The sequence below is a fragment of the Magallana gigas genome, chromosome 8, assembly GCF_963853765.1.
Source record: "Magallana gigas chromosome 8, xbMagGiga1.1, whole genome shotgun sequence".
NCBI classification, from domain to species: Eukaryota; Metazoa; Mollusca; class Bivalvia; order Ostreida; family Ostreidae; genus Magallana; species Magallana gigas.
Window position 1 is genome coordinate 22535945 of NC_088860.1, and position 27919 is coordinate 22563863.

General features: G+C 33.9%; 3 protein-coding genes across 5 annotated transcripts; 2 read left to right on the forward strand and 1 right to left on the reverse strand.

Moving 5' to 3' along the window:
* Positions 1 to 466: 466 nt before the first annotated feature.
* On the forward strand, positions 467 to 10278 carry LOC136270715 (uncharacterized). Of its 3 annotated transcripts, XM_066069193.1 has the most exons (12): positions 488 to 625; positions 1551 to 1631; positions 2480 to 3084; positions 3238 to 3294; positions 3518 to 3598; positions 5368 to 5511; positions 6099 to 6185; positions 6388 to 6477; positions 6895 to 7035; positions 7415 to 7474; positions 8166 to 8345; positions 8470 to 10277. In XM_066069193.1, exons 2-12 carry the CDS (start codon positions 1613 to 1615, stop codon positions 8560 to 8562), a joined length of 1557 nt encoding a protein of 518 aa, XP_065925265.1. In that variant the 5' UTR covers positions 488 to 625; positions 1551 to 1612; the 3' UTR covers positions 8563 to 10277. The 3 variants fall into 3 exon arrangements, 2 of the variants coding, with proteins under 2 accessions (XP_065925264.1, XP_065925265.1); XM_066069192.1 differs by lacking the exon at positions 1551 to 1631 and having other exon boundaries at positions 469 to 625; positions 8470 to 10278; XR_010708549.1 differs by lacking the exons at positions 1551 to 1631; positions 8470 to 10277 and having other exon boundaries at positions 467 to 625; positions 6895 to 7076; positions 8166 to 8240.
* A 946-nt stretch (positions 10279 to 11224) lies between these two features.
* Positions 11225 to 24057, reverse strand: LOC105329204 (propionyl-CoA carboxylase beta chain, mitochondrial). The gene is made up of 17 exons (XM_011430393.4): positions 23814 to 24057; positions 22411 to 22524; positions 22240 to 22308; positions 21972 to 22028; positions 21742 to 21855; positions 21569 to 21629; positions 21179 to 21228; positions 21018 to 21059; positions 15515 to 15581; positions 15003 to 15123; positions 14149 to 14230; positions 13631 to 13754; positions 13001 to 13108; positions 12813 to 12913; positions 12277 to 12375; positions 11835 to 11931; positions 11225 to 11556 (listed from the first exon to the last, which is right to left on the reverse strand). The coding sequence occupies exons 1-17, from the start codon at positions 24018 to 24020 to the stop codon at positions 11435 to 11437; spliced, it is 1635 nt and encodes a 544-aa protein (XP_011428695.3). The 5' UTR covers positions 24021 to 24057; the 3' UTR covers positions 11225 to 11434.
* On the forward strand, positions 16502 to 19165 carry LOC105335285 (beta-1,4-galactosyltransferase galt-1). The gene is made up of 2 exons (XM_011439107.4): positions 16502 to 16843; positions 17146 to 19165. The coding sequence occupies exon 2, from the start codon at positions 17515 to 17517 to the stop codon at positions 18916 to 18918; it is 1404 nt and encodes a 467-aa protein (XP_011437409.3). The 5' UTR covers positions 16502 to 16843; positions 17146 to 17514; the 3' UTR covers positions 18919 to 19165.
* Positions 24058 to 27919: the final 3862 nt, after the last annotated feature.

Sequence of the window (27919 nt, forward strand, 5' to 3'; positions counted from 1 at the left end):
CTCATTCATGTGTGTGTGTGTGGGGGGGGGGGGGGGCGCTGCGAGTGCTTAGTACCAAATACATCAATTTAATTTCATTTAGGTAATTTTACTTTAATTTTTGAATATGCTCCTTAAAAGCATGAAAAGTATGTGCGTGGGGGGGGGGGGGCAGGGGGATGTTGCAACCTATCATAATTTTTATTTTTCTTAAGTTTGCATCCTCACAATGTCAGGGTGGACTCAGGACCCCTGACATTGTGAGGATGACATGTTTGCTGCAAGAAGAAAAATGGGGTGGGGCATGCTGGTCAGATGGGAGATGGGGAGCCTCTCTCTCTCTCTCTCTCTCTCTCTCTCTCTCTCTCTCTCTCTCTCTCTCTCTCTCTCTCTCTCTCTCTCTCTCTCTCTCTCTCTCTCTCTCTCTCTCTCTCTCTCTCCCGCCACTGCGTTCAAATAGTACAAATAGTGCTTCCGGGTTATTTAAATTTAGATTGGGGAATTTTCAGTTTTGTCGTAAGCCAAAACAGAGACATGGATGGATGTGGGGCGATGGTCCAATGGATACCTGTCCCTAGCAAAACAATGACAGTGATGGTCACTGGGATATGGGGCTTCATGAAAGATCATTCCTTTCGACTTACTGGTAATCATAACGTTAGATGATCTATTTATAAGTGATCTGTAAATCGGTCTGATCAACATGCATGGCTTCATCGCGTTAATCAAAGGGAGTTGAAATCTCCCCCGAAGGACTTGATGATTTCTTAAGTTAATCATTACCCATATGCACGGTTCATCATGATGTTATATAGCGAGACTATGTATATTTTCTACTGAACTTTGGGAGGAGAATTATATGTACATGTAGCTGTAGAGTACAATATTATATATCAATGTTGTCTTAAGACCAAATCTTAAAATCCAAAGATTGCCAGTGTTTTAGCTTTATAAATGGTGAAGCATATATATATATATATATATATATATATATATATATATATAACACAATTTTTAAATATACATATTTTTATATACTTTTATTTATAATTATATATATTTGAATGTTGGTGTATCTATGCATGTGCATTTATAGCTAAATATTTGCTGTAAACAAGATAAAACTGCACAAAACATATTGTATGAATGGCATAAATTTACTAAGGCCCACTAAGTTTTTGTTTGTTTTTCATAGCAACATCTCTTTTTCGTCCAAGTAAATTAATTACGACAAGTTTGGCTGCATGATTAATGTAGCCATTCTTCTAAATTATGCATTTTTATCTTATTTTTACATGAAGGTGAAAGTTTTGGGTGAAATTAGCATTGACAATTTTAAAGCCAGTTATAGCTCATATGGTTTTAATTTTCTCAATTTATATTCAGCCTTTGTAGTCAGTATAAAAGTTTGAGGTCAAATGTCAAATTTGTTCACAACTTGAGACATTAGCATTTTTGACAAAGTGGGTGTTTCACAAATTAAAATTAAACTTTTTTAAAATCAAAATTGAATATTACAAAACATCACAAATCATAAAGATCCTAATAATTACTCATATTTTGATTTTAAGAAATTTTTTGTATTCCTGTGTGACTGAGACAATTGAAATCTTGAAGAGCTGGGTGAAACAATATGGACTGCTTGAGGCTGGGTAAGATTAAAATTCTTTCACCTATAGATTTCCTTTAGTTAAAGAGAATGCGCAGATGTAGAGCCAGAAAATTTTTTCTGGATTCTTGCTTGAAGAGCATGCGCATTCTTACAGTCAAGTGTACAAAATATCAAGGATGACTTATTTTACGATATTTACATTTTCAGTGTCTTTGTTTGTGATAACATTACGAATGGATTTTGTATTGTCGAGTCCAGTAAATTCAAATGACACATTGTGTGGAAGCAAGCAGGGTTTTCATGTAATGAAAAAAAATAAAAATCACAGAAATATGTCAATATACTAATATTTAATTAAATTGCTGAAAACTATATAAATATAAGTAATAAGGAATCAATCATTCTTTTAATATTATGAGGTGATAATTTCAGTCAAATATATCATAATCATTGATTGGATTTGCATGACCACCCCCCAATCAAAATTATGACCTCGCAATATTCAGAGTGATTCCTTATTATATTTATACAATTTTTCAGCAATTGTACAATTAAATATTTGAATATTAATTATACATGTAATACATCATTTGAATTTATTGAACTGTACATTACAAAATTGATTCATAGCATTATCACAGGCAATGACACTGAAAAATGTACTAAATACATGTATTTTATGATTAATTACCACCAATAAACTGCTTCACAATAATTTTCCTGACCATCATAATGGTACATATGTGATTCAGAAAGACATCATTCTAGAAACTGGTTCACAGAAAGAAATGTTAGCAATATGATGAAACTTGCTAAATTTTCTCATAATCATAAAAATTGGTATACAGTTCTTGGTTTACTAATATCAGTTAATGGTTTCTCCTACAGCAAGCCTCCGTTGCTTACTAATTTTGAGCTGCGGAGATGTTGAGAGAAACCCTGGACCTCCCCCAGAAACGTCTCCAAGATCAGAAGTGTTGCGTCGATTCAGACGATGCATACAGTCTGAACTTGTGAAGCATATATACATTGACAATAAGCATGACCTCCCAACACACCTGTACGAAAAAGATCCACCAGGTTGGAACAAATTTGATAAAGAAACTAAGTTTGAAAATATATGCAATATAAAGACAGGCGGCAGTCAAACATTTGATAAGCTAGTTAAATTATTTAAGAAGGATGTGAGACCTATTCCCAGGGATATATTGGATGTGATTGTTTGCTATGAGAAGCTGAGAGATTCAAAAAGGAATCCCGATGAGGCAAAGTGGAAGGTCGCCCTAGAAAACTATGTTTCTCAAAATAAGTCAATGAAAAATAAACAAGCAGTGATTGACAATCTTGACGATAATCTCTTCATTGAAGTTTTAAAAAAGGCAGCAGTAAAGGCCAAGCAAGGCATCATAGGATCAACAGATGATGGAGTTAACAACATCATTGTTGCTGTCGAACAAGTTTTAGATGCAATGGAACATAAAACAAATCATACGGTACTATATACAATTATGTTGTCGTGTCATTTGATAAACCAGTTGCATTGAAGTATCATTTGATAATGTAACTAATGGTTTATTTATTGGCTGTCTTAATAATACTATATTCTATACTTCTATTCTATATATAATACTTATATTCTACTTCAGGTGGAGAAATCCAAATCTGCAGGGAAAAAGAGGCAAGCAACTGAGACAGTTACTAAGGTATTTATATAGATATTGACCGGTTTTGACTTAAATTAAGAGGAAGAATATTCCCACACCTTCATATCTACATAAAACGCAAGAGAAAGCAATCTCAATATGTACATAAATCTCTGAGTAATCATGTTGGATTGTTGGATCAAAATGTACCATTTTGTCAACAATATTTTAAAGAATCTGTAGGCATGCTTGTAAAGTTGGTTTTGTTTGTTTACAAATTTAGATACAGCAAGTAAAAAGAAATAAATGTTTCTCCTCTTGCCAATATAAAGGAAATGGTGTAAAAGGAAAGAAGAAATTAAAGGTATATTTATTTAGCATTATGCTATATCTTCCCTTATCACTTTGTAATTAGGACCCCGCTCTGTGATCAATCTGTCTGTCCGTCTGTCTGTCCATCCATCCATCCGTCTGTCCATCTGAGATCTCTTGTCTGAAGCATATCTTCTCTACCCTTGGCTCAATCTGGCTCATACTTCACCACAGAGTGCCTTTGGGTAAAGGGTGTGCAGTGACTTTGAATCATAACTGAGGGTCATAGCAGAATTATACGAAAAATCCTTGTCCAGAGCATATCTTCTTTCCTCATAGTCCAATCAGGCTCAAACTTCATTCACAGATTGCCTATGGACAAAGGGTATGCAGTGACCTTAAATGAAGTTTGTAGGTCAAGGGTCAAGGTCATATTTCAAGGTCATGGATATCTTTTTCTATAGCATATGTACATTACATGTATTCTCCACTTAACCCTATTTAATTCATACTTCACATGAACAGAGCTTTTGAGTAAAGGGTAGGCAGTGACCTTAAACCAAGTTTCAAGGTCAATGTGAAGGTCATTGCAGAATTGAATGAAAAAGTTCATATCTAGAGCTTTTTTTCTATCTTTGATCCAATCTGGCTATTACTTCACTCAGAGTGCCTACAATCAAAGGGTATGCAGTGACCTTGAATGATGTTTGTAGGTCAAGTGTCAAGGTCATCTTGGATCATGCAAAATTCACATTAACAGAGCTTTTGGGTTAATGATTTGAGATCTCTTTATAATCAGTATAGACTGTAGATTATTTCCCCATTTGCTTAATCTTGCTCAGGTTGAACAAAAATGCCTGTTTGTAAGGAGTAATGAGATTGAATTTAAACTGTTATGCCTGCTGGAAAATTTCAAAGTTATAGGGCAAGGTCAAAGAAAAATTCTCTGAAATGCTTTTCATCCTATTGTCCATTATTTAAACAATTAAGGCCCTTTGAGATGGTTACCATCTCAATAGTGTCTAGTTTTCTGCTGATTTAAGAAGTGATCGAGCCCTCTGACAGGTAAACATGTAATTTTCCTTGAATTATAGCTAGTACATGTTTTAAAGCCAGACGAATACCACACTAGTTGCCATGTCATGCTTATATATATATATTTACATTCTACTGTGTTTTTCCATTGAATTCCGTGATGTTTAAATGCCTCTAAATGCAACACCTATTCACTGCGTATGAATTTACATGTAATTTACATAAGTAGTTCTCAAACAGTGATTTCTATGTAATCGGTTAAAAAATGTATTTCATAAATGTTGTCAAAACACCATGTTTTATAATTATTCAACAAAACAGTTGACTTTATTGTTAAAAGCAACATTTCAATAGTTATTTTTCATGGATTATATTTTCATGCTCGTCGATCTCATCTCAACGGTCTCTGTGAAAACCAGTTTAAACCGGTATTACAAATCAGCTGTTCTTGCTGTTACTAATTTACTCCCTCCGTGGTCTTCACTTTATATCGATTTATTTCAGTAAACAGTTGATTTCTTCAGTAAGGGAATGTAAATATAAGCATTAAATGATTTATTTTTGACGTCGTCGTGTCAATAACTGCCGTCAGGTGAGCAGACAAATTATCATAACGCGCTAACGCGCGTTATTCAATTTGTCTGCTCACCTGACGGCAGTTATTGACACGACGACGTCAAAAATAAATCATTCAATGCTATAATACACATGGAGGTTATGTTGTGAAAAATGGGTACAAATATTTGCATGATCTTCATATGACAGTCTTGTTATTGAACAACATAGATTGAACCAGGCAGCTCTGCAAAAGATTGTCCAGGAGACCGAAGCAATATGGCCGTTCCCTGTGCACCAATTTCTGAGCCACTGTTTCCAGGATGCTTTGCTGACGTAATTGGACCAGAGATAGCACAGTATCAACCAGTTTCAGTAAGGGACTGAATATTACAATTTAAGTCCACTCTTCTATATTATAAGAGATTGAATTGTAGCATTTTTTCAACTTAAAAAAGAAAAATTGGGGAAAAATCAACTTTTAAAAATTTATCAATAGTGTTCATAAAAACAAAAGATGTCTCTGCTGTATGAATTTGAACTCAGGACCTGCAGGTCAGTAAATTAAAGCTATGATACCCACTGTGCTATAAAAAGATTAAAGGTCCAACTTTGGCACTGTAAACAATGGGTCGAAATGGCCATATATTGTGACTTATTGTCATATTACTGTAAGATCCTATAATTAAATGTGAGGAATTAATAAGAGTTATCAAACTTTGCCTAGGTTTGAAGATCATTTATATTAAAAAATATGTACTTGAATCTCAGAGTAATGTTGTACGTTGGTTGTTGGTTCAAAATAAACCAGTTTGCATGTTCTTTTCAAAATGTTGAACTTCCCGCATTTCGAAATATTTTCCACCCACTTAAATTTTAATATTGTCGACAGTATACTGATCCTGTGACTATAGGCATACATGTTTGTAGGTTTTAATTTTCTGTTTTGTTTACAAATTTAGATACAGCAAATGAAAGGAAAAGGGAAAAAGAGATTGTCACCGGGCCAATATAAAGAAACTGGTGTAAAAGGAGGGAAGAAATTGAAGGTATATATATATTCATTATAATATTCATATTGATATAAAGTTTATTTTTAAGTATAGATTAGGAATTTTTGTAAGGAGAGTGGGTAAATTGTAGCAATTTTTTTCAGTGTTATTGAATTGTTAAGCAGGAGGAGATTTCCTTATGATGTGATAAATATACTAAGCTTAATATAACTATTTATTTTTATTTTAATTACGAAAGAGAACTTCAAACAAAGCAGCCATAAATATAGCCACTCCTCAAGAATGGGAAGTTCAGGCCCCCCAGCAATCAGAAAGATTCATCAACATTGTAAGTTTAAATTTGTTACAGCTTTTTGAGTATCGTACAGTTTCACCTCAATATTAGTTATTTGTATTGCTAGGCTTGTTTTGTTAACAACATACATTCCTTTCAAAGTTTATTTGACTTTATAATACACTTAAGAAAAATCATTAAAAGGCTATTCTGTCCTTTGTAAAGTTTCATGTACATGTATATTCAGATTCCGGCTAAGACCCCTAGGCCTTTTGTTTTTCTATAGCTTCCACAATTAACTACAGGTATTTTCACCTCACGGACATAAAATCAAATGCTCATGCATATTCAATTCATATAAGCCAGTTTTGTTTACCTGTCATATTATAAGCCAGTTTTGTTTATCTGTCATATCATAAGCCAGTTATAAGCCAGTTTTTTATACCTGTTAATTGTTAATTGTTTATGAAGGTTGAACCAGGCAGCTCCATTGAGGACTCTCAGGGTGACCAAAGCAATATGGCTGGGTTCTATACCAATTCAGCTGAGCTGAGATCTCTTTTAGAATGTTTCTCTGGCAGTGTACCAAAGACAGCACATTACCAAGATTCAGTAAGGGACGGAATATTACCATTTAGGAGGATACTGTAAATGTACTACGTTTGGCTGTGTATTCTATTTAGCACTTTTGGCAGAATGCTGCTTCCGCTAAATCAAGTACATCACTAAATACAATGCATATATATGTTTCAGAATAGTAACATTCAGGAATAACTAATTCAAATCCACGTCAACTTGTTCAAAAACTTATTTCCACCAAATATCGTATACGCCAAATATAACATGTTTACAGTATACCTGTTAATGCTTTGCACCTCTAGAATAATCAGAAGAAAAAGAGCTAGAGTTCTTCAACAGACAATAATTGTTTTTAATACATATATCTATGGTATATTATATTGGGTATCCTCCATTTCTAATTATTTTTCAGCCTCCATCTCCTCCTAACTGTCATGGTATAGTTGAAGACAGTCGTATCGATAACATTCAGGTAATTGAAAAGCACTTGCAAGTGTACATCTACTGCATCAAAGTATATTGTTGTTATTCTAAAGATTGTGTCTTTTATAAGACATAATCTTTAGAATAACTGCAGAAAAGTTGAAATTAGAAAAATAATGGGTCAATGTCTGAAACAAGATTGATATTTTTAAAATTTTATAAAAAATTGTGTGTTATACTTTGGTGTCTTATTTTGTTGAAAACTGGGCCTTTGGTATTTTGGTAATAAATGCATGCAACAAAATTCTCCTACACTAATTATTATGAATTCCTATTACCGGGTAGTTTTCTATTAACACAATTTTGATGGAAAATGATTCTTTTTTAATGAAAATTAATTTTACATTCAATATGATTGTTTTTAGTCATGCAAGATGTGTGTGTATATATATATATACACACACACACACACACACACCATGGAATCATTAGATTCCGTGGTAGCTCAATTTTCGTGGATTTCGTAGGTACCTCTCATCCACGAAATAACATCTTCCACGAATTGAAAAATTCAAGTAATAACGTCATATTCCATTCTGTAGATATATAACAATACACTAAATTACGTCCCCACAAACCTGTAAAATTTAAGCCATCCACAAAAATCGGCCCCCACGAAATTTAATGATTTCACTGTACATGTATATACATTAAGCACTGAACAAATGGCATTTTCATAGGTTTCTGAGAATCATACAGTTTCAAGTTTCTTAATGGACCAAGAGAATCTCAGCTCTGCAGCTGATAAATTTGGAATCAACTATAACTGGGGAACCTTTTCTTCTGGCATTCCCAGCTCAGAGCATATATCTGCTTTTTCCAGTGTTAATAATGCTCTTCATGGCCATACGATTCCTCAGGTAAAAATATTTTTTGAAAGAAAAACAATAAATTACTGATACTTTATTTTGAAATCGGAGTTAACAGTGCGAGTATTTTTTGGGGGGGAAAAAAGTTTGCTAAAAACTTTGATTTTTTTTAAAGGATTTTATACCATCAACAGTGCTAGAATTTGATACAACTATATCTGATTCAGGAGAACTTGCAGACATTATGAAGTTATTGGATGATTTTTAGGGCCTATTCCAAGAAACAGTTAGATCACTCTCACTATCTGTGATAGGACATTGTGCAGTTAAAATTGTGTACTATAAGTTGTACCAAAGGTGCAATTTTTAGCTGTTGACAGTGATTTGAATAGGTGCATGAATTTATTTTGGAGGCATGAATTCCTATTCATCGATGTAAATTATAGTGAGATCTACATTTAGATGTTAGTGAGAATATCTGTAACTCACAGGAGTATAGGTTTTGTATGTCTACAGAGATTAACTATGCAAAGTGGTTGTGATGCCAAATGCATGCACAGATTTGTTCTATATATATATACATGATACACATGTACATGTAATCTTATTTTTGGACATGCAGGTGTAAACCTAATGTATCTATGATAAAATTCATGCCTTTGGGATTTTATATTCTTGCAAGTTAATGCAAAACGATAAAATGGTAAAATAAGGAGTCTACAGTATACAGCTTTTGTTTTTTATGCAATACTCTTTACAATAACCATAGTAGTTGTGTTGTTTTTAGACAATTTCATATGATTTTTAGGATGTGTTGACTTAATTTATGTACACTTAAGGAAAGGCTTTGAAACAATTTTTATTAAATTTTATGAACCATATTAGCCGGTGGATATACATGTATTGTAGAACAATATGTGTCATGCTGTATACAATATGTTTTATTCTTATGTTCTTTCATATTTAAATATGATACTAGTTCACCAAAGAACCAAAATAGCATTGTCTTATATAACTTTGTTGGAACCATGCAATGGTAGACCCTTCAAAGGGTAAGGAATTGGACTTTAATTACATTAAGTCTTTCATTACATTGACAAATTGTTTACAAATTATTCATCTATTTCATCGATAAAATACCGGTTCTGTATAAAAATAGGCACATTACCATAATATGTTCTCAACAACTTGTACAAATTTTAGGAATCTAAACAAACAAAAAATTGGACCAACAATTTAATTAGTTATCCACTTAGGTCAGTAAACCAACAAACATTAATTTACCCAGGTACTTATATTTAATAGCAAGTTTTTCTAATATTACCAGTAAACCATTTTTACCATGTTATTTTTTTGTTTAACATAGTACTAACAATGGGTGTGCAAATCATACACAGGTGCATAATATACACGAGACTTGCCATACAATGTATTTATTCACTTTATTAAAGTTTATACATGTAATTAATGTTGAGCAATCTCATGCAACATACGGTATATTAATTGAAGTGCATTAAAGAGAAAAATAACGGGTTGACGTCACCATTGTCCTTATCAAAACTCATATAGATTTTGAACTGATATTCAATAGTCAAAGAAATTTTTTTATTGAAGGGTTTTTGTCTTAACTGTGCAAGCATTTTTAAGTTTTGGTTGTTTCTTCCAAGATATGTATGAATTTGAGAAATAAACTTCATAAATTTTTATATGTGACAGTCTTAGCTTTTTTATGATCTCTAAATTCTGTCTCACTGAGCAGCTCTTTGTGTACCATCTAAGGTACAGCAGCAGGATTTTATTACTGGTATCAGATCTTGTCATTTATCCACCTTGAACAAATCATTTCTACTCAAACATTTTTAGACACCATTTTAGTTCATAAAAAATTTTAAGACAAATATTAAAGAAATATTTTATACTATTTTATATGTGTTGATAAATTTTTTAGCTACATGTATTTAATTTATTATTAAAAGTATATAAAATGTGATATACATATGTACAAATTATTGGTTTTTGAACTGTTATTGTTGGTTCCATTGTTAATGGGAATGGAAATAAAATTGAATTTTTACAGAAAATGTTTGTTGTTTCTTTAAACAGTCAATATTGACTGGGGTTGAGGGCAACATTGATTATATTAGCCCCCGAGGGACGAAATATTGCAGGATGCGAAGTGAACCTCATCCATTGGGGGCTAATTTAATCAATGTTGCCCGAAAACTCAGTCAAAATTTGTTTTGTTATATGCAGGAACAAACCAAAATTTAAGAAAGGATTTGTGTTTGCTGTTATTTTTTCAGCTCAACATAGATCAAATTCATGAATTCAGTTTTACACAAAGTTCATTTCCAAAATATTGTCGGCATCAAACTGTCGTATCAACAAATCAGGAAATAAAGGGAATATCCTGTAGATATTATTCCTGGCCAGTCAATATTAAAAAATATTGACCAGTCAATATTTTTCTGATGAGCTAATATTACAATTATTGACAATTCGTCTATATAGAGTTATATAATGTGAATATACTACTGAATATAACAAACATTTTTATCATGAAAAATGAATTATCTTGGATCAAAAAGAGTAAAATTAAATAATGTTAAATTTTCATATTCTCAAATCCTAATTATATCGAAGTATGAATAGATAATACCTTGAAAATGGTATCTGTTCAATTTTAATGTAGCTGTCGGATGTTATGATTCAAAAACCTCAAATTAAGTGTTTGCTTGATTGAAAAGAAACAAAGCACACAAATGTTCTATAATACATAAATTTATATCATAACTTAATATGCACTTCTATGTATTATAAATACAACTGACAGCAATATGTACAAATTACTTGAAAGCACTAAACAAAAATGAATTTGAATATTGACAAAAGGAAGCTATAAAAAAGACCTATCAGTCCAAGGATTCAAATCAATTCACTCAACATTTATTCAGTCAAACAACAACAGTTGTAATAAAAACCTATATCATTACATATAATGCATTTAAACTCCCCCTTTATTGAGTTTTTGACATATTATAAGACTGTCCAGCAGGAAGCTTAAAAAAGTCCACAGCACTATGGGGAATGAGTATGCAGGGAGGCAGTGATAAGCCTGGATATAACAAAAGACCTTGAGATCAAAGTGGCATGTTGGCGTGTTTCTTCCAAGGATTGCCCAGTTTTTTACTGGCCAGCATGTCTAGATCCATGCAGATCTGTTTTCTGGTGGCCCGGGGTTCGATTATATCGTCCACAAAACCTACAGAGAGAAAAAGTATTGAGAGTCTATGGAAGACTGAAAACTTAAAACAATCGTATCAATTCTGCAAACTTGATACAAAAAAGTATTCAAAACTTCAGAAGGATTTGATTATAACTTCTGACTCTGTATTCCCCTGAAAGTTGACAAGTTTAGCTTCATTGTCACTAATAATTGAAAATAATGACAAATTATCTGATGAAATTTGTTAATTACTTAATTAAGATATCTAAATATCAATAGTTTTTGAGTTTTTTCAATGGCCATTTACTTCATACCTCTCTTTGATGCAGGGAATGGATTGGCAAACTTCTCGATGTACTCCGCCTCATTCTTTGCCTGGTCTTTACCACGGAATATGATGGACACAGCCCCCTATGACAATAATCAACAATAATCAACAATTGTATCAAATTTCATAAACTAGAAAAATGTAGAAAAATAGCTTACTATTAATGGTACAACATGTACATGTAATATTTTTTGAATAGAAAAAAGGATGCCTACTGTAATAATAGATTTAAAAATCAATTGTTTTAATGTATCCTCTCATGCAAAAATATCAAACACATACCGGTACTTTGAAAAATTCTTTCAAAATATCAAACTCATATTTTGAAAAATTCTTTCAAAATACTTTGACAAAATATTTCAATTCTTTAGTTTTTATAGTGTAGAACGTTCAATAAATATAAAGATAAAGATATAGTGGCCCCTGACCTTTGCTCCCATGACAGCGACCTCTGCTGTCGGCCAAGCATAGTTTGTATCACCTCTCAGATGTTTAGAACTCATCACATCATAGGCCCCACCGTACGCCTGGAATAAAGGGAGAAACATGGAATTAAAGGAACAGAATACAGGTCAAACCTCAGTACTTGATATGCCAAAATAAGTTTGTAACTACAACAAATGATATTTGATAATTATACAGTTCTGACTATAAATCTATGAATGTGATAACACATGATTCTGTAATATGTAAACAAGATACCTGACTTTTAACTATGATGTGGGCGTTTTTCTGTACAAATCTTATCTTACCAGTGATATGACACAGTAACTCATACTATGCTTTCATGTCCTGTATTTCAAATTAGGAATGAAGTTGGGAATTCATATAAGGTATATGACATATATGACTGTTAATTGTTTTGAGTACCGTTATTCACTATAAAGGGAGATTACTTATTAATTTTAAAATGCTTTTAACAACTAAATGACAGATATCAGTTATATAGGTTACTTTAGCTCACCTTACGCGTGATGACTGTGATTTTAGGTACAGTAGCTTCAGCATAAGCAAACAGAAGCTTGGCTCCATGTCGGATAATTCCTCCATACTCCTGGTTAGTTCCTACAAAAATCAAGTAGATGTTTGCAAACATCAAGGTTTATCGTTGTTAAAATTGATTTTAATTTTTACGAATAAATATGAATTAACCTGGTAAAAATCCTGGCACATCTACGAACGTCACAATGGGGATATTGAAAGCATCACAGAACCGAACAAAGCGAGCCCCCTTCACGGAAGCATTGATATCCAGACAGCCTGATGAAATGCAAGAAGTTTTAATCAGTAATACATAGTCAGCTACAAAGTCACAATGGTATAATGATTAATGAGCAAGAGCTTGAGCACTTAAAAAATACTTCATATACGGTACATGTACTAAGTTTTTTCGTTAATACATGTACATTGTATTATCCCAACCCAACCAACTTTGCCATTGAAATACATAAGGAGTGGTAATTCACATGTTCCAATCTTAAAAGAAATTTTCCCATTGAAAAATACACAAGTAGAGTGATTCACATAATGATAGAAGAGACAATTTGATATCGTTTCATTGACCTCTTCCATTAATTCCTTAACCAAAATTCTACAACTTCATTCTGCAGTTGTAAAATAATTTTGTTCACTGTACATAAAACATTCATTTTATCTATATTTCCAAAATCAAAACCAAGCTTGAATTTTTTTCCTCAAAGATATTACATTATCTTGTAAGTATACATTCTTTAAAGAATTGAAAAAAATGATAAATCAATGTTAAAATCAGCGACCAATCACCTGCTGCCACTTTGGGTTGGTTTCCCACCATTCCCACTGTTCTGCCATTCATTCGAGCAAATCCCACCACGATATTCTTGGCATACATTGGCATGATTTCAAAGAACTCAGAATCATCAGCAACCTGAAATAAATTTCCAAAAAATACATGTAAAACAAGAATCTGCACAACCTTATAAAGTTATATCTGATCAGTGTACTGTGTGTATTACTAAGGAAAGATGTAATCAATGCATAAAAAAGTATAAGTATTACAAGGGTTTTTTATAAACAAGATGATTTCCACATCTAATCTGCATTCATTACATTTCATTTTTATCTTTTGATTATTACCTTGATAGTCCTATCAATTTTTTTTTATGGTTATAAATTATACATTACACTTCTACCGCAATAAATATTTTGATATCCTGATAACTGTTTTATTGTAATACACTGATTACATTTATATTGTAATACAATGATTACAGTTGATTGTAATACACTGATTACATTTCTAGTGTAATTCATGTACATACACCACTGATGACTGCCTTTATGTCATAAGCTGCTGTTGTTTCAAGGGGAACAACTGTGTCTAGGCCTGCCACCTCTCTATCCCTACAAGAAAATAAATATTATTGTGTCTCAATTCAAAATTATAGTCAACGTCATATCCAAATTGTAAATAAAGAAAAACATGATATGCACTTCATTCTGTTCTGTTGTAGATGGTTTACTTATGATAATACAGGCTATGCAGGCACAGATAATTTCAACTTTTAAAACAAATGTTTATTCTAAGGCATGAAACATGAAAAATTTATTCCAGACAGTTCAGTGGCAAAAAGCACACACAGAATCAAACATCAGACTAACAATACATTGCAAATTGTATATAGCATCTGGACTGAAGTTTATAGGTACTTCTAGTCAGCTCACAAATAACTGCAAGTAAAACCATAAACTCCAGCAATACTCAAATGATTAATTAGAAACATTTTAACAAGATCTTGGACTTTCATTAAGATGTAACTACACTGTATATATATATTTTGCATCAAAATGACACTGCTCTCAAGCTAAATATATACCAATTACGTAGTCTTAGCTCAAAAGCAAGACAAATCTTGTTGATTTCAAAGAGCCATGGCTGAGATACAAGCAATGAAATAGACATGCAGGCCTAGGTCACATTGCTGTTTGAAACAACTGCTTAAAGTCCAAAGCTCTTGTTGAAATAGTTCTAAAATTGCATATTCCAGCTGAGCATAGCCTATAACAAGCTCATACAACCATGTCAAATAACAATCACAGCCTAAAAATCTAACTGATTAACATGCACTGTTGTGAATCATGACTATTTAATAGATAGGTGAATTAGTTGGCTTACCAGGGGTCACTGCACTGTCTGATGGGGGAGGGGTCCTCGTTACTGAGGGGCAGGAAGTTGAAGAAATCCCTGACCTGGAGCAGGGCCTCCACATCGTTCTCAAACGCCTTGTGAGCCACACCTGTACAGGTGAAAAATAGGTGTCAAAAATATATTTGCTATTTCTCATATTGGCCCATTTCCATCAAAATAAGCAAATAAATATGATAAGAGTATTGGCATTTTTTTTTTTTTGGCAATTTTTGTTTACCATTATTTGCATCCAAATTACTGGTACCAACTATTTATCATACAGTATGTTTCATTACATTCAATTAGCTCATTACTTTCTATGACTTATTACTTACTGATATGCATATATCAATTTGATAAAACTTCTAATCATTCTACATTTGTTCCATGGTGATAAATTATCAATTCATTCTTATACCAATATATAATAATTTTTTTTTCATATTTTTATCAAGTCAACAAATTCACTTTAAGTCACATGCAAACTTTTTAACACCAACCAGATGTAGCTGTGTGTGTTTTGGCTCCGCCCAGTTCTTCTTGAGTGACAGTTTCGCCAGTTACAGACTGTGGAAAAATAACAAAATCCAGATAAAAGTCAGATATAATCACCAATAAAATCCATACAATGGTAAATATGCTTTGTAATGGAATTCTAATAGACAATTTAACAGGTTTGGAGTCCAGACTTATCATCCAAATGGGTTTTGATAGACCAATTAGGTTATACAATGTACATGTTCATTATCCCAACCTGAATATAAAATTACAGGGCAAAATTAGATATTTTTTATTTGCAAAATATATTGTTAATCTCCATATAAACAAATAAAATGTGACAATTAACTTTTGGTGATCAAGTTTTCCGTAGCCCAACTGCTTGGGAGATTGATCCCTAAGGATAGATAAAAACTTCCTAGAAATCTATCTTATATATAAACTGTAGGTTTACAACTTCCTAACCAAAAGTTGTTGTACCCATATTTAATGTATATTCATCAGATTTATAACAAAAATTACTCAATATTTTTTTTCCAATTTTGCACTGTAAATTTCAGTAGAAAAAGTCAGTAATGTCAAAAATCTCATTTGAATGGAATTGATGCTTTTTACAACCCAGGAAGTCCTCTTTTACCTCTTAGAAAAGTTCATGGAGAGATAAAAGCATGCCTACATATAGTTAAAAAAAGCAGCTTTTTTTTCTTATTTAATTCATATTGTCCTAATCACTGAGAAGTACTGGAAATAAAAACTTCCACCTAAAATTTGTGGCATTTATACAAGTTGAACCATTCGATAATGATCAAAAGAAGATCTAATCTGTTCCATTTACATGCTTGCCTGATCACCAGAGACTCACTACTGCTATCTACAACAGCTGGCTGGCTAATCTAGCTTTAATCTGGTGATATAATAAGTATATCTATCTGTAAATCCCTGTCTTTTACTGGGACATCAATGTGTCTAGGCATATATTTTCCTGTGCATATTTTGTGACGATTTTTAAAATCTCCGATTGCAGTAGTTACAAAGATTCAGTGAACCAATGAGAGATCCTAGCTGATTGACGCAGGGGTCAGGCAGGCTTTGATATGATATTCCAAATGGCTCAGCAAATAAACAAATTATCATTCCTGTGACCTTCCCCATAGTGTACCCCAACACAGGGTTCCACTGTGTTTATGTTTCCCCTTTTGTGGGGCCTCTCACTGACTCCATCAAGGGAAGATTAAAAACTTATCAGATGCTGAGAAGTTTCGACAGGCTGGGATCTATACCATGCTCTATTGTGGATTTCCTTCTGCTGCTTTCTTAACGCCAATAAACTGGTAAGATAATTTTTTCCTTGTTAAAGCAGATTATTATAAATCATATCTAATATGACCTAGCCATGCACGTCTACAGAGTTATATTCTATCTATAGGCTCTTGGTATCATATTGCTGAATATACACACAGCTCCATGGCATTAAATTTCTGACAAAATTCTCAAGTTGTAGGTACAGTGCAGTATTGTTTGACTCATAACTTCCACTTAACAGGTCTCGGATTTCACAATGCTTAAAAACTTACAAGTAGAAAATATTGGAACAATTAGTAACGCATGCATAATATTTTTTTTATGATTGCAGATTTGTGCACTGACTGCAGAAATTCACCCACTTTAAACCATGTGATAGTGAGTTCACATAGACACCATGCAACTGCACATTACTGGTCTATATGCAAGGAATATACAGGAAGTTTATAGATTTCAGAAAAAACAATGACCCCTTCATGCTATACTGACCATCAATCAACACACTGTCAAGCAGATTTTTGTTTCTTATAATATCAAAAATGAAACCAAGGACTACTACATTGTGGATAAAACAAGTGATTTATTAATGAATCTAAAGGATGTGGCAAGCTTCTAAAATATGTACATGTACTACTTTTCTTCAGCATTGTTTAAATTTTCTATGGATATTTAACTAAGGAAATGAAATAAGGACACTAAAATGAAGATTCGAGGAAGTACCCTGCGATTCACAATTCCCATGATTCTTCTTTTCTACACTGGGGTCATGGTCATAATTCAACTTGGGATTCCCAATACCCAGGATCTTACGGAAGAAGTCATCGGGCCACCCAATGATCCAGGGTTGGATGGAATTCTTGGGCAAAAATGGATACTCCACATTCAAAATGAGGCTCCCAATTTAAAACCACTTCAAGATCATGGTAAACTTCAAGTTGAGTCTCCAGTGCAGAAAAAGTCAGCCTTCAAAAAACTGGCAAACTCAGTGTATGTGTACTCGGCCTATCTGGAAAACAGGCAGCCGGACAAACCCAAAGTTAAGATGATAGTGCTGAGGAAAAGCAAGGAAGAGGCTGAAATTCACTGCCACTTCAGAATCCGAGGAAAACTCTTTCGGAATGTCACAGCTTCATTCAGAGAAATGAGCGAGAATCATGGTAGACAGTTTGGAGGATGGATTTATGAGTGTAACATTCCTATCTCAGTTCTGGCTGAACACAAAAAACACAAAACCCAACTCTTCTATATGCCTCTCTCCTGCAATAGTGGACCATTGGTGAAAGTGAAAGTGGGGCCTATGACACAATCTAAGCCTTCACGTAAACAAGATCTGGGTCTGTGTGTACCACCTTTATTTGGGGAACTTTCCATCTCGGCCACCATTCAGTTCATCGAGTTGTGGAAGATCTTAGGTGCTTCTCATTTTACGTTTTATCTCCACGACGTTTCTTCCTCAATAAGTCGCCTGTTAAACTTTTATCATTCGAGAGGGGAGGTGACTCTGTTGAATTGGCGACTTCCCGATCACATACAAAACACGGAGATATGGTACCATGGCCAGCTACTGGCCATTCAGGACTGTCTCTACAGGAACATGTCGCAATTCCGCTACCTCAGTTTCGTGGACCTTGATGAATTCTTCATTCCGACCATTAACTTCACGCTTCTCGACATGATCCAAGAACTCGAATCCTCTGGCATCTACAGCGACTCTCTCAACACCGGGCTCTCATTCAAAAGTACATTTTTTGCTCCTAATCAAATTCTAGACACTGAACAATATCTGACCTATCTCCAACTTCTTGTGCGGACAGATTCTTTCAGTTCCAAGAGAACCAAGCTGATCGTCCAGCCACTCAAAGTGGAAGAGATGGGAGTCCACCATGTCAGTCGACATGTGGAAAAATCCACATCTGTTGTGAACGTTGCCACGGACATTGCCAAAATCCATCATTATAGAACATGTGCCAAAAATTTTGATTCAGACGCTCGATGTGTTCCGGAGGTCAGGGATGATACTATACTCAAATACGCAGACAAGTTGGTGGCCAATTACAAAAATATCATCAAGAAGTCCCTACCATTATTCATGCCCAAAGACTGATCATTATTTGCCTATACAGTTGAATTTCTAATCATTTCTTTGAAAAAGCTCAAAACAAACAACAATTAGTTTGTATGGGAGACATATACTAGTATTCTGTGAATGCAAATGAATTTATATTTTCTTGTGCCAAATACTTCTCCGAATAAGAAAGCTCATAACTCTCATATAAACTATTTAATGTTTGACATATGTTGCATCATAGTGATGTTTATATTATGTAATAAAAGATTTCTGATTTAGCTTATATTGAGAAGCCTTGTTTTCAAGTATCAAAGCCACAGCTATTTAGAAAAACTCAAAACAGTTAGAAAAGAAACATCACTGAGAGGTATGTATTCAAAGCAGAGAAAAGTACTGGCCATAAGTCAAACTGCAGACCCAGATCATAATACATAAACACTTAACAGTCATTCTTTCTCAATACATATCTATGAGATGTTTAAGCCTTAGTTTAATTAAACCATGATTATACATACATATCCCATTCCGATTTTCAATGAATTAGTATGTTAAAGTAGTATTATTATATTATAATGTCCCTTTAAATATCTGGATGATCCGAGAAGTTATGTTGCCATAATAAAACTGATTCCTAACTTTTTTCTTTTCTGAAACAATAATTTACTTTGAATAGTGCTAAATATTGGTACATGTATAAGAATTAATCAGTAAGTCATTTGCATCCAGTCAACACTTTAAAATCTTTTTTGTTGTCTATAAAACTCCTTAATTTAATCTAGTTTATGGCAATTGATTTGATACTACTGGTATATATATGGTCAAATCACAGCCACTAGATGTTGCAGTAAATATTAAGTTTGTTACTTACTGACTAAGTGAGTATAACAGGTTGATCAATCGAAAGACAGCGATATGAAATAAGTGTTTTGTTTTTCCAAAGACTATGAAGTGAGACATTTATTTCACAAGAAGCAATGTAAAGTGATCTTACATCTTGTCCAATGCAACATAATCAAACTCTTCAAAATTCTCATTCTCACCTTTTAAATTGTCTTTAAAAATGTTTGCTGTACCCTAACTACTTAATTTCAAAATTTTCTCCCTTTCTTCTGCAGAGGTTTGAACAAATCTTGACACTGTGGCGTGCCATTTTCTTCTGCACCAAACACAATAATGTGACATTAATTTAAAGAGCAATTGCTCTTATTTAAGTTATCTCAAAGGGCAACTACTCCAGATATTTTAAGAACTGATGGAATGCAGTTTCTGTATCAAATATGAAATGTCAAGATGAGTAATCCTTATTTCCCAATATTAATTCATATCAGACAGACATAGAGATATATCCAGCTCTTACATGCCATGTTTAAACAAATGAAAGTGTGACATTTCTGTCTAAGAGAAAACAATATTGTTTATAAGGTTTATCTCGTTGCTATTATACTGACTTGTTACGACAAGAGTCAGGTCCATAAGAGAGAGAGAGAGAGAGAGAGAGAGAGAGAGAGAGAGAGAAAGAGAGAGAGAGTTACTGGATATGACAAGATATCAAAACCTGCTAATCCAAATGATTCAGTGACATACTAATGCATAGAAAAAACTAATGTCACTTAATATCGAGTCATTGGTTTATGACACTCCTTACATAAATGTATGCAAGGTTCTCAATATACACTATGTACCAAACACATGTATCCTGACATGCATACAAGTTTGACAAAAATTACTACTGTAAAAGTGGTTATTTACGCATGGAGGAAATATACCAGGGTACTCTAGTTACACAGTTAGCTTAAAACCCTGTAAAATACTTCCACACGTATGTTTACAATAATACAAACTTCAAAGTGGTAAATCACGCAATAGCCTATTTAATATCAATGCATATTGTTTGACTAAGGAAAACACATACTTAACCACCAGCATAAATAACCACTTTTACAGTAATTTGGCAATTATTCTGGAGTATTGTAAAGGGTATTTTGCTATCATAGTTATTTTATGACCAGCTGTAGGAATAATATCAAGTTACATTTAAAACAGTTAAATAACGATTGGAAATAGTAGGGATTGCAGAGTACTTATATATACAATGTATACTAAAATAAAGAAAGTGAACAACATGCCAGACTCACCTTGACTACATCAGGACCGGTGATGAACAGGTAAGAGGTGTCCTGTAAACAGACAGACAGACAAACCAGTTACACTCAACTAAACGGTATTTCTAGCTTCATTACACAATGGTCAGTGAAAGTAAGCAAGGACATTTTAACTACAAGACATATGTACTTACTTTGACCATAAAAACAAAATCTGTCAGTGCTGGGGAGTACACTGCTCCACCTAATTAAAAAAAACAAAAAAAACACCATGGTTTATACAATTTCATTCTATTTCATATCACTGTATATCTTATGTACATATACCGGTACACATTTTTGGTAGATCTAGGGTTTATTAATTGTGTTGATAACAAAAAATGTATTGTTGTAAATTAAATTTTCATGATGACACAATATTACAAGCTCATGACTCACTGCAATTTGAGATTTTTCAAATCTTATCAGATCTATATTATACATGTACTGGTATGTATCTACAGACATCATATAAACATGAGTATACCATTCAATAAATTCAAATTTTTACTGCAGTGTGTATGGTGTAGTATGGTGAACCTTACCTGCACAGGGTCCCATGATGAGAGAGATCTGTGGGACAACACCAGAAGCATTCACATTTCTCTGAAATAAACAATTATTCACATTCATAGTTTACCTTAAATGTTTAATAAGTGGAGTTCGTTAAATGACTCAGTGAATATTTTACCTAATTCGATGCCCAAAGCATCCTTACCTGGAAGATGTCAGCATAGCCTGCAAGAGATTCCACTCCCTCCTGAATCCTAGCCCCGCCCGAGTCATTAAGACCAATCACAGGCGCCCCAACTAACATGGCCTGGTCCATAATCTACAAAACAACATCAAATATCAAATCTACATAATGTAAATAACAGTGTAATGAAGTAATTTTGCCTACTAATTGGTTGTGTTGTTAAAGGGTTTTTTTCATTTGTTAAGATTTACCTTGCAGATCTTCTTGGCATGAGCTCCTGACAAACTCCCTCCAAACACAGTAAAATCCTTTAATGAAAACAGAGAGCATTCATATAAATACTGTATTGGTATATCTATACAAATGTTCATTAAATGTAGGATTGAAATCTTTCTATCAAATCATTTTCTTCTCTCCATTTGCATTTGTCTATCCCCATTTCTCTCTCTCTCTCTCTCTCTCTCTCTCTCTCTCTCTCTCTCTCTCTCTCTCTCTCTCTCTCTCTCTCTCTCTCCTTACCTGGGAGAACACAAAACAGACTCTTCCATTAATTGTTCCCCTGCCTGTGACCACACTATCACCGGGGTACTGAAAGAGAGAATCCAATTAAATAACCTATTACAGGTACATGAAACAGATAACACTTTAATGTCCATAATCTGATCATGCTTGCAACAAAGATTTCCTTACCTTTTCTTTTTCCATTCCAAAGTCAGTGCAGTCATGTTCCAGATACATGTCATACTCCACAAATGACCCCTGGTCCAATAGAAGCTCAATTCTTTCTCTAGCAGTCAGCTTACCCTGTAACCATAACATATAAAATAAAATATAATTCAAATTCTATAAGTATCATTATTTATCAGTAAGCTCCAAACTTTCTGATACTTAGAAAGGACTTCATCAGACCTCCCCAGACAAATCTTTGCTAGCCAAGGGTTTTCGGTCCACTTCGCTCCCCATAAACCCTTGGCAGATGTCATTACAAAAGCTCGGTGATGCGATGGCGCTATCTTGTGAGCAACTTGAGTTGCGCCCCTTGTATATTTATATTTTAATCGAATGGAATAACGGGTAATGGGTACAACGCTACGGCATAAATACAACTATAAAACATGTTGACTAGCTAGAATAGGAATATAAATAACGGTGCTATTAAATAGGAATGAAGATATAACATACAGAAAGCAAGGAATGATTTATTTATAGTGTTTGTAGAGACATGTACCGAGTGAAAAAGTCACTACATATGAATGCATTCAAGCCATAAAACCAGGTATCATTGTCGTAATTATTGTTGACAAAACAAATTAAGTATAATACAGTTCATTGACCATTTAAAAGCAATAATCATTAGAAGGGACATATATACTAACGGGTAGGCAACTTTTTCATTCGCCATGTTTATACTTTCCATATGATCACACGAGCCTTGACAAGTTTGTAAATCTCTGTTAAATCCAGTAAAATATGTCGTTTTTTTAAGTGAATTGGTTAGAACATACTTGTGGAGGCACTGTACTCGAACACTTGTGCCTCAACTTGTGAAAAGCAGAGAATGTTTTACCAAAGATCACGGGTGTGTTTCTTATATAAAAGTTTATTTATAAGCGCTTGTTTACAACTTTGCGATTGGATCAGCAACTCGCAGCTGCAGTCAATCATTAAACAGAGCTTGTCACTGAGTTTTCGTAATGAGATCTGCCAAGGGTTTATAGGAAGCGGGGTGGACCGAAAACCCTTGGCTTGCGAAGATGCCCCATAGAAGCAAATAAAAAGAAGACAAGATAAACAAACAAACGTAAAAGAGCAGATCAAGAAAATAGCAATCGCTTGAATGTCTCATATAGTTATCCCATAAGGTGTAACTAAGCTTTATCTCATTCACTGAAGTATTTTATTCACTTTCCCCTACTTTTGACCTTATGAAATGGATCAAATCTAAACCAAAAATTAAATTTTAAGAAACATTGGACAAAAATAGTAACTGGCATGATAGCATGTTGGTGTACAAGGTAAAATGAAGAATCATAGTGATGCTTTTCTAGTTAAACATAACAATGAAGACATAGAGCTTAAAATCAATGTATCACCTTCTCATGCTGTTTGTCTATCCTCTTCTGTCCTCCCCCTAGAAGTGCAGCTTTCTTCATATCTTCGATGCGTTTTCGGACACTCAGTGTATGCTGTGCACTCCCTGCGACAACACTGCACCGGGCTGTCTGCTGCCATTGTCGACCTGCCCGTAAAACTGCAGGATTTCTAAGAAGTCTAGCGGTAAACCGAACGACGGAGGCCATAACGTTGCCTGTTTATACGGGGGTGAAGGTCGTCTCAAATTCAGTGCGGGCCTGCAACATGTCAGCCACCATGAAGCAACGGGTCCAGAAAAAGAAAGATGTGAAAACGGGAAAACTGACTGCACAAGACAACAGAGGGTAATTTTTTTTATTTTTATACAGTATCTAGCTGCAATGTAAAATTTCCAGTTGCACCCCGGAGACTAGAACTCTACAGTTATAAATACTACGATGCAAGTGATCATGATAAGATGATGGGGAGTCTGCAGATCAAGTGTTGACACAGTTGCATGCACACTGGATGACGTTTTTAGGATTTTGATCTTCGGGCGCCTAAACCCCTTACCCACATTTCAGCAACTCAATCTGCAATGCTGCTCAAAATCATGTTCCTAGTATTGACTGGATATAAAATTAAAAGTTCAGCCTTAGAATACTGCAAATCTTGTCAGAGATGCTTTGTCTTACTTTTTTTTACTCCCCTATGGAGCATAGGCCATGGACATTTCTTTTCAACTTCTCTGTCAGAAAAGCATTTACCATGAAAACATTCAAAGATGTCTTTGACTGAAAATGCAAACCAATTTGTAGAGATTGTCCCCAGCCAATGCAACTTTTTAATGGTTACTTTTGACAAGGATTAACCATCTGATTGACTGTTACCTTTTTTGTATAAAAATAATGATCATAATAAAAATTTTTGATAGATTTTATCATATCAGATTGTTGCAAATGGATCAGTGTTTAGTACATATAAATTCAAATTTTAACATTTGATTAGCAATAAAGAATTATTTATATTAAAGCACTCCCCGTAAAAATAGAATATAAATTGTATGTATGATATTCATTAGTCGTTTCATGTATTATTTATATATAATTCAAATATATGATTTTAAGGGAAGACACCCATCTTGAATCTCCATGGACACCAAAGGGCTACACTGCTTTCAAGATCCTCCTGTCTGCTCGTCTGTGTGCAGCGGTGTGGAATATTGTTGGAGATTGTGATGAAACTTACAACTACTGGGAGCCGGTCAGTTCAAATTTAACCTCTAGTGCCACTTAAATGAAGGCTGCTTCAGTAGTTGTATTCCTGTTCATGTTTTACATTATTCATGTACTTTAGTTGCTGCATTCCCACAAAGAAACCTATAAGAGTTTTGGGTCCATGCCGGGAAAATATTTCAAAATAAAGCTGACTTTGGTCTTATGTTCCTCTGAAATAACCATGTGGTAGATTTGAGACTTCATCCTATACATTGTGTTGTACTAGTCACTTGTACCCTATCCTGTATTATTAAATTATTAATAATACAGAAAAATTCTATCAACGAATTCTTCACTGATTATGAAGCCTTCTCTTTCTAAGGGAATATTCTTTAATAATTCTCAATGAAACTTTATCATTTTCTTTTAATGATTTTTACTTTTAAACCACCAGTTGTAATCTTAAATTTTAACATATATTTTTGATTTTCCACATCTACTAGTAAGTACTACAATCTTACAATAATATTGTTTTTTCTCTTTGTTTTTAGATGCACTACCTGATGTTCGGTAAAGGATTCCAGACGTGGGAGTATTCCCCTACATATGCAATTCGCTCCTATGCTTATCTCTGGATCCACGCCTTACCAATCTCCCTTTACAAAATATTATTCAGCACAAACAAGGTAGATAACTCTCTGTTTTGGATATTAATTTATAGACTGTAGATCACTGCATATCTATACACACTCTATTCCATGTCATTGAGTAAATCTTCATACTCATGGAATAAATCTTGATATATACATCATAGAATATGTGACCAATAGCTTGTTACATCATGATTTTGCTTGTGTGTGTATAAATGTGCACTATTGTAAAACACTGTACATTATATAAATAGTGCGTTGCTAATGCTGAGGGTAATAGAACAGATTATGAACTGCGGCTTAACCAATCAGATTTCAGTGTTTAACATGAAAGTATAACAAATGAATTTGTCAGAGTCATTGTTTTAATGCTGATTTTTGTTTCATCTTCCAGATCATGCTGTTTTATATTCTACGCTGTGTTTTAGCATTTGCCTGTGCTTTGTGTGAAATTTATTTTTACAAGTAAGTAGTTAAACCATGCATCTTCTGGTTAAACTGTAAACCAACTTTCATTCGCGAGAATTGTATGAGAAATTTTGCAAGGTCGCGAATATTTCTCGCCATGAACCAGTTTTTTTCGTATACTTGTTTTAACAACAAGGGTCTGGATAGATTTAGTTGAAGAAACAGTCGTCGCATACTAGTTTATCCCCAGTTAATCGTGAAATAAAGTTGTCAAGAACAAAAGTTGGTTTACAGTATCTGTGTGATAGTTTTAGTACAGAATCAAATTGACTTACATGTATGTATCATCAACTACATGTATTATAATTGTTGCAGTAAACTCCAGTTGTTGTGACAAGCTGGGTTACAAATACATGTACTAGTACATGTAAAACTTACAATGAGAAAAGGTCACAGTATCTCATAACCTAAATATCTCCATTCAAAGGGCAGAGCAATAAAAATGAAACATGCCAAGCAAAATTCCTTGAAAATAAAAATTAAAGTTCTGTATATTGAATACTGGTAAAACATTTAAGCCAGGGATAAATTGCAGGCATATAATTTTTTCGTAGGTATTGGTTGAAAGATAAATTTATACAGTAACCTCCTTTTATTCATTTGTTTTGAGGGGTGTATGTAAGCAGTTTGGAGCTAACACAGGAAGGATAACTCTGGCGGTCTTGTTGCTCAGTGCTGGGATGTTTATTTCTTCCACGGCTTATCTGCCCAGCAGTTTCTGTATGTACATGACTCTGCTATCAATGGGAGCCTGGTTCCTTGGGCATCTACAGGTAATGCATTGCGTTCCATTAAAACTACCTTAGATGTAGGGGAGTAGCACTTAATCAATGTACTGTATTGTGTTCCGGGGGTAGTTGATATGATACATAATGATACATAATCAATATTTTCAGTGCTAATTGAAATTCTAATCATTATGTGCTTGCTTTGGAATAAGTATTGAGTACATGTATTTTAAATGAACAGCAATGGTAATTGTTTTAAGTAAAAGGCTAAATCAGAGTCTTAGTTTTACTTACGGTAAACCTATTGTTTCAGCAGGACAATTTATAATAGATATTTTTAAACAAGAGGCCCATGGGCCACATCGCTCACCTGAACAGCAGTTCCTTGTAACATTACATTTCGTAGCATAATTATGCTTTTTCTATTTTAAACATTGAACCCCTTTCTGGGGACCCAGTTATGGTCCGAGGTTTATGGTTGGCTTGAACAACATAAATAGTAACATAGGAATGAAAATGTGAAGCACTGCGGTGGGACCGCACGTACACAACCTGAAAAACTGAACATAGCAGAGTTCCACTTCAAGAGGAATAACTCTCAGACTGTACAGAACACAAGAAAGATAACTCTTGGTTCCACTACATTAGAGTTTACACAATTTGAGGATCCTTGCATAGTAATCTCACAAACTGTAGCATTATAGTTCTCGAGAAAAACTTTTTAAAAACATTTTCAATATATCTTTCTATGTTAAACTTTGAACCCCTCTTGGGGCCACAGTATTAGTCCAGTGCTAAAGTTTTAATTATTTGGAATCTACATTATTTAAGGATGCTTGCCTAGTTATCTCACAAGCTGAAGCATTATAGTTCCCTAGAAAAAGATTTTTCAACATTTTCCCTCTATATTTCTATGCTAAACTTTGAACACCTCTTGGGGCCCCAGTATTAGATTGAGATCACGGCTTTTATAATTTCGAATCTACACTATTTGAGGGTGCTGACGTAGTTATCTGACAAATTGATGCATTGTAGTTCTCGAAAAGAAGATTTTTAAACATTT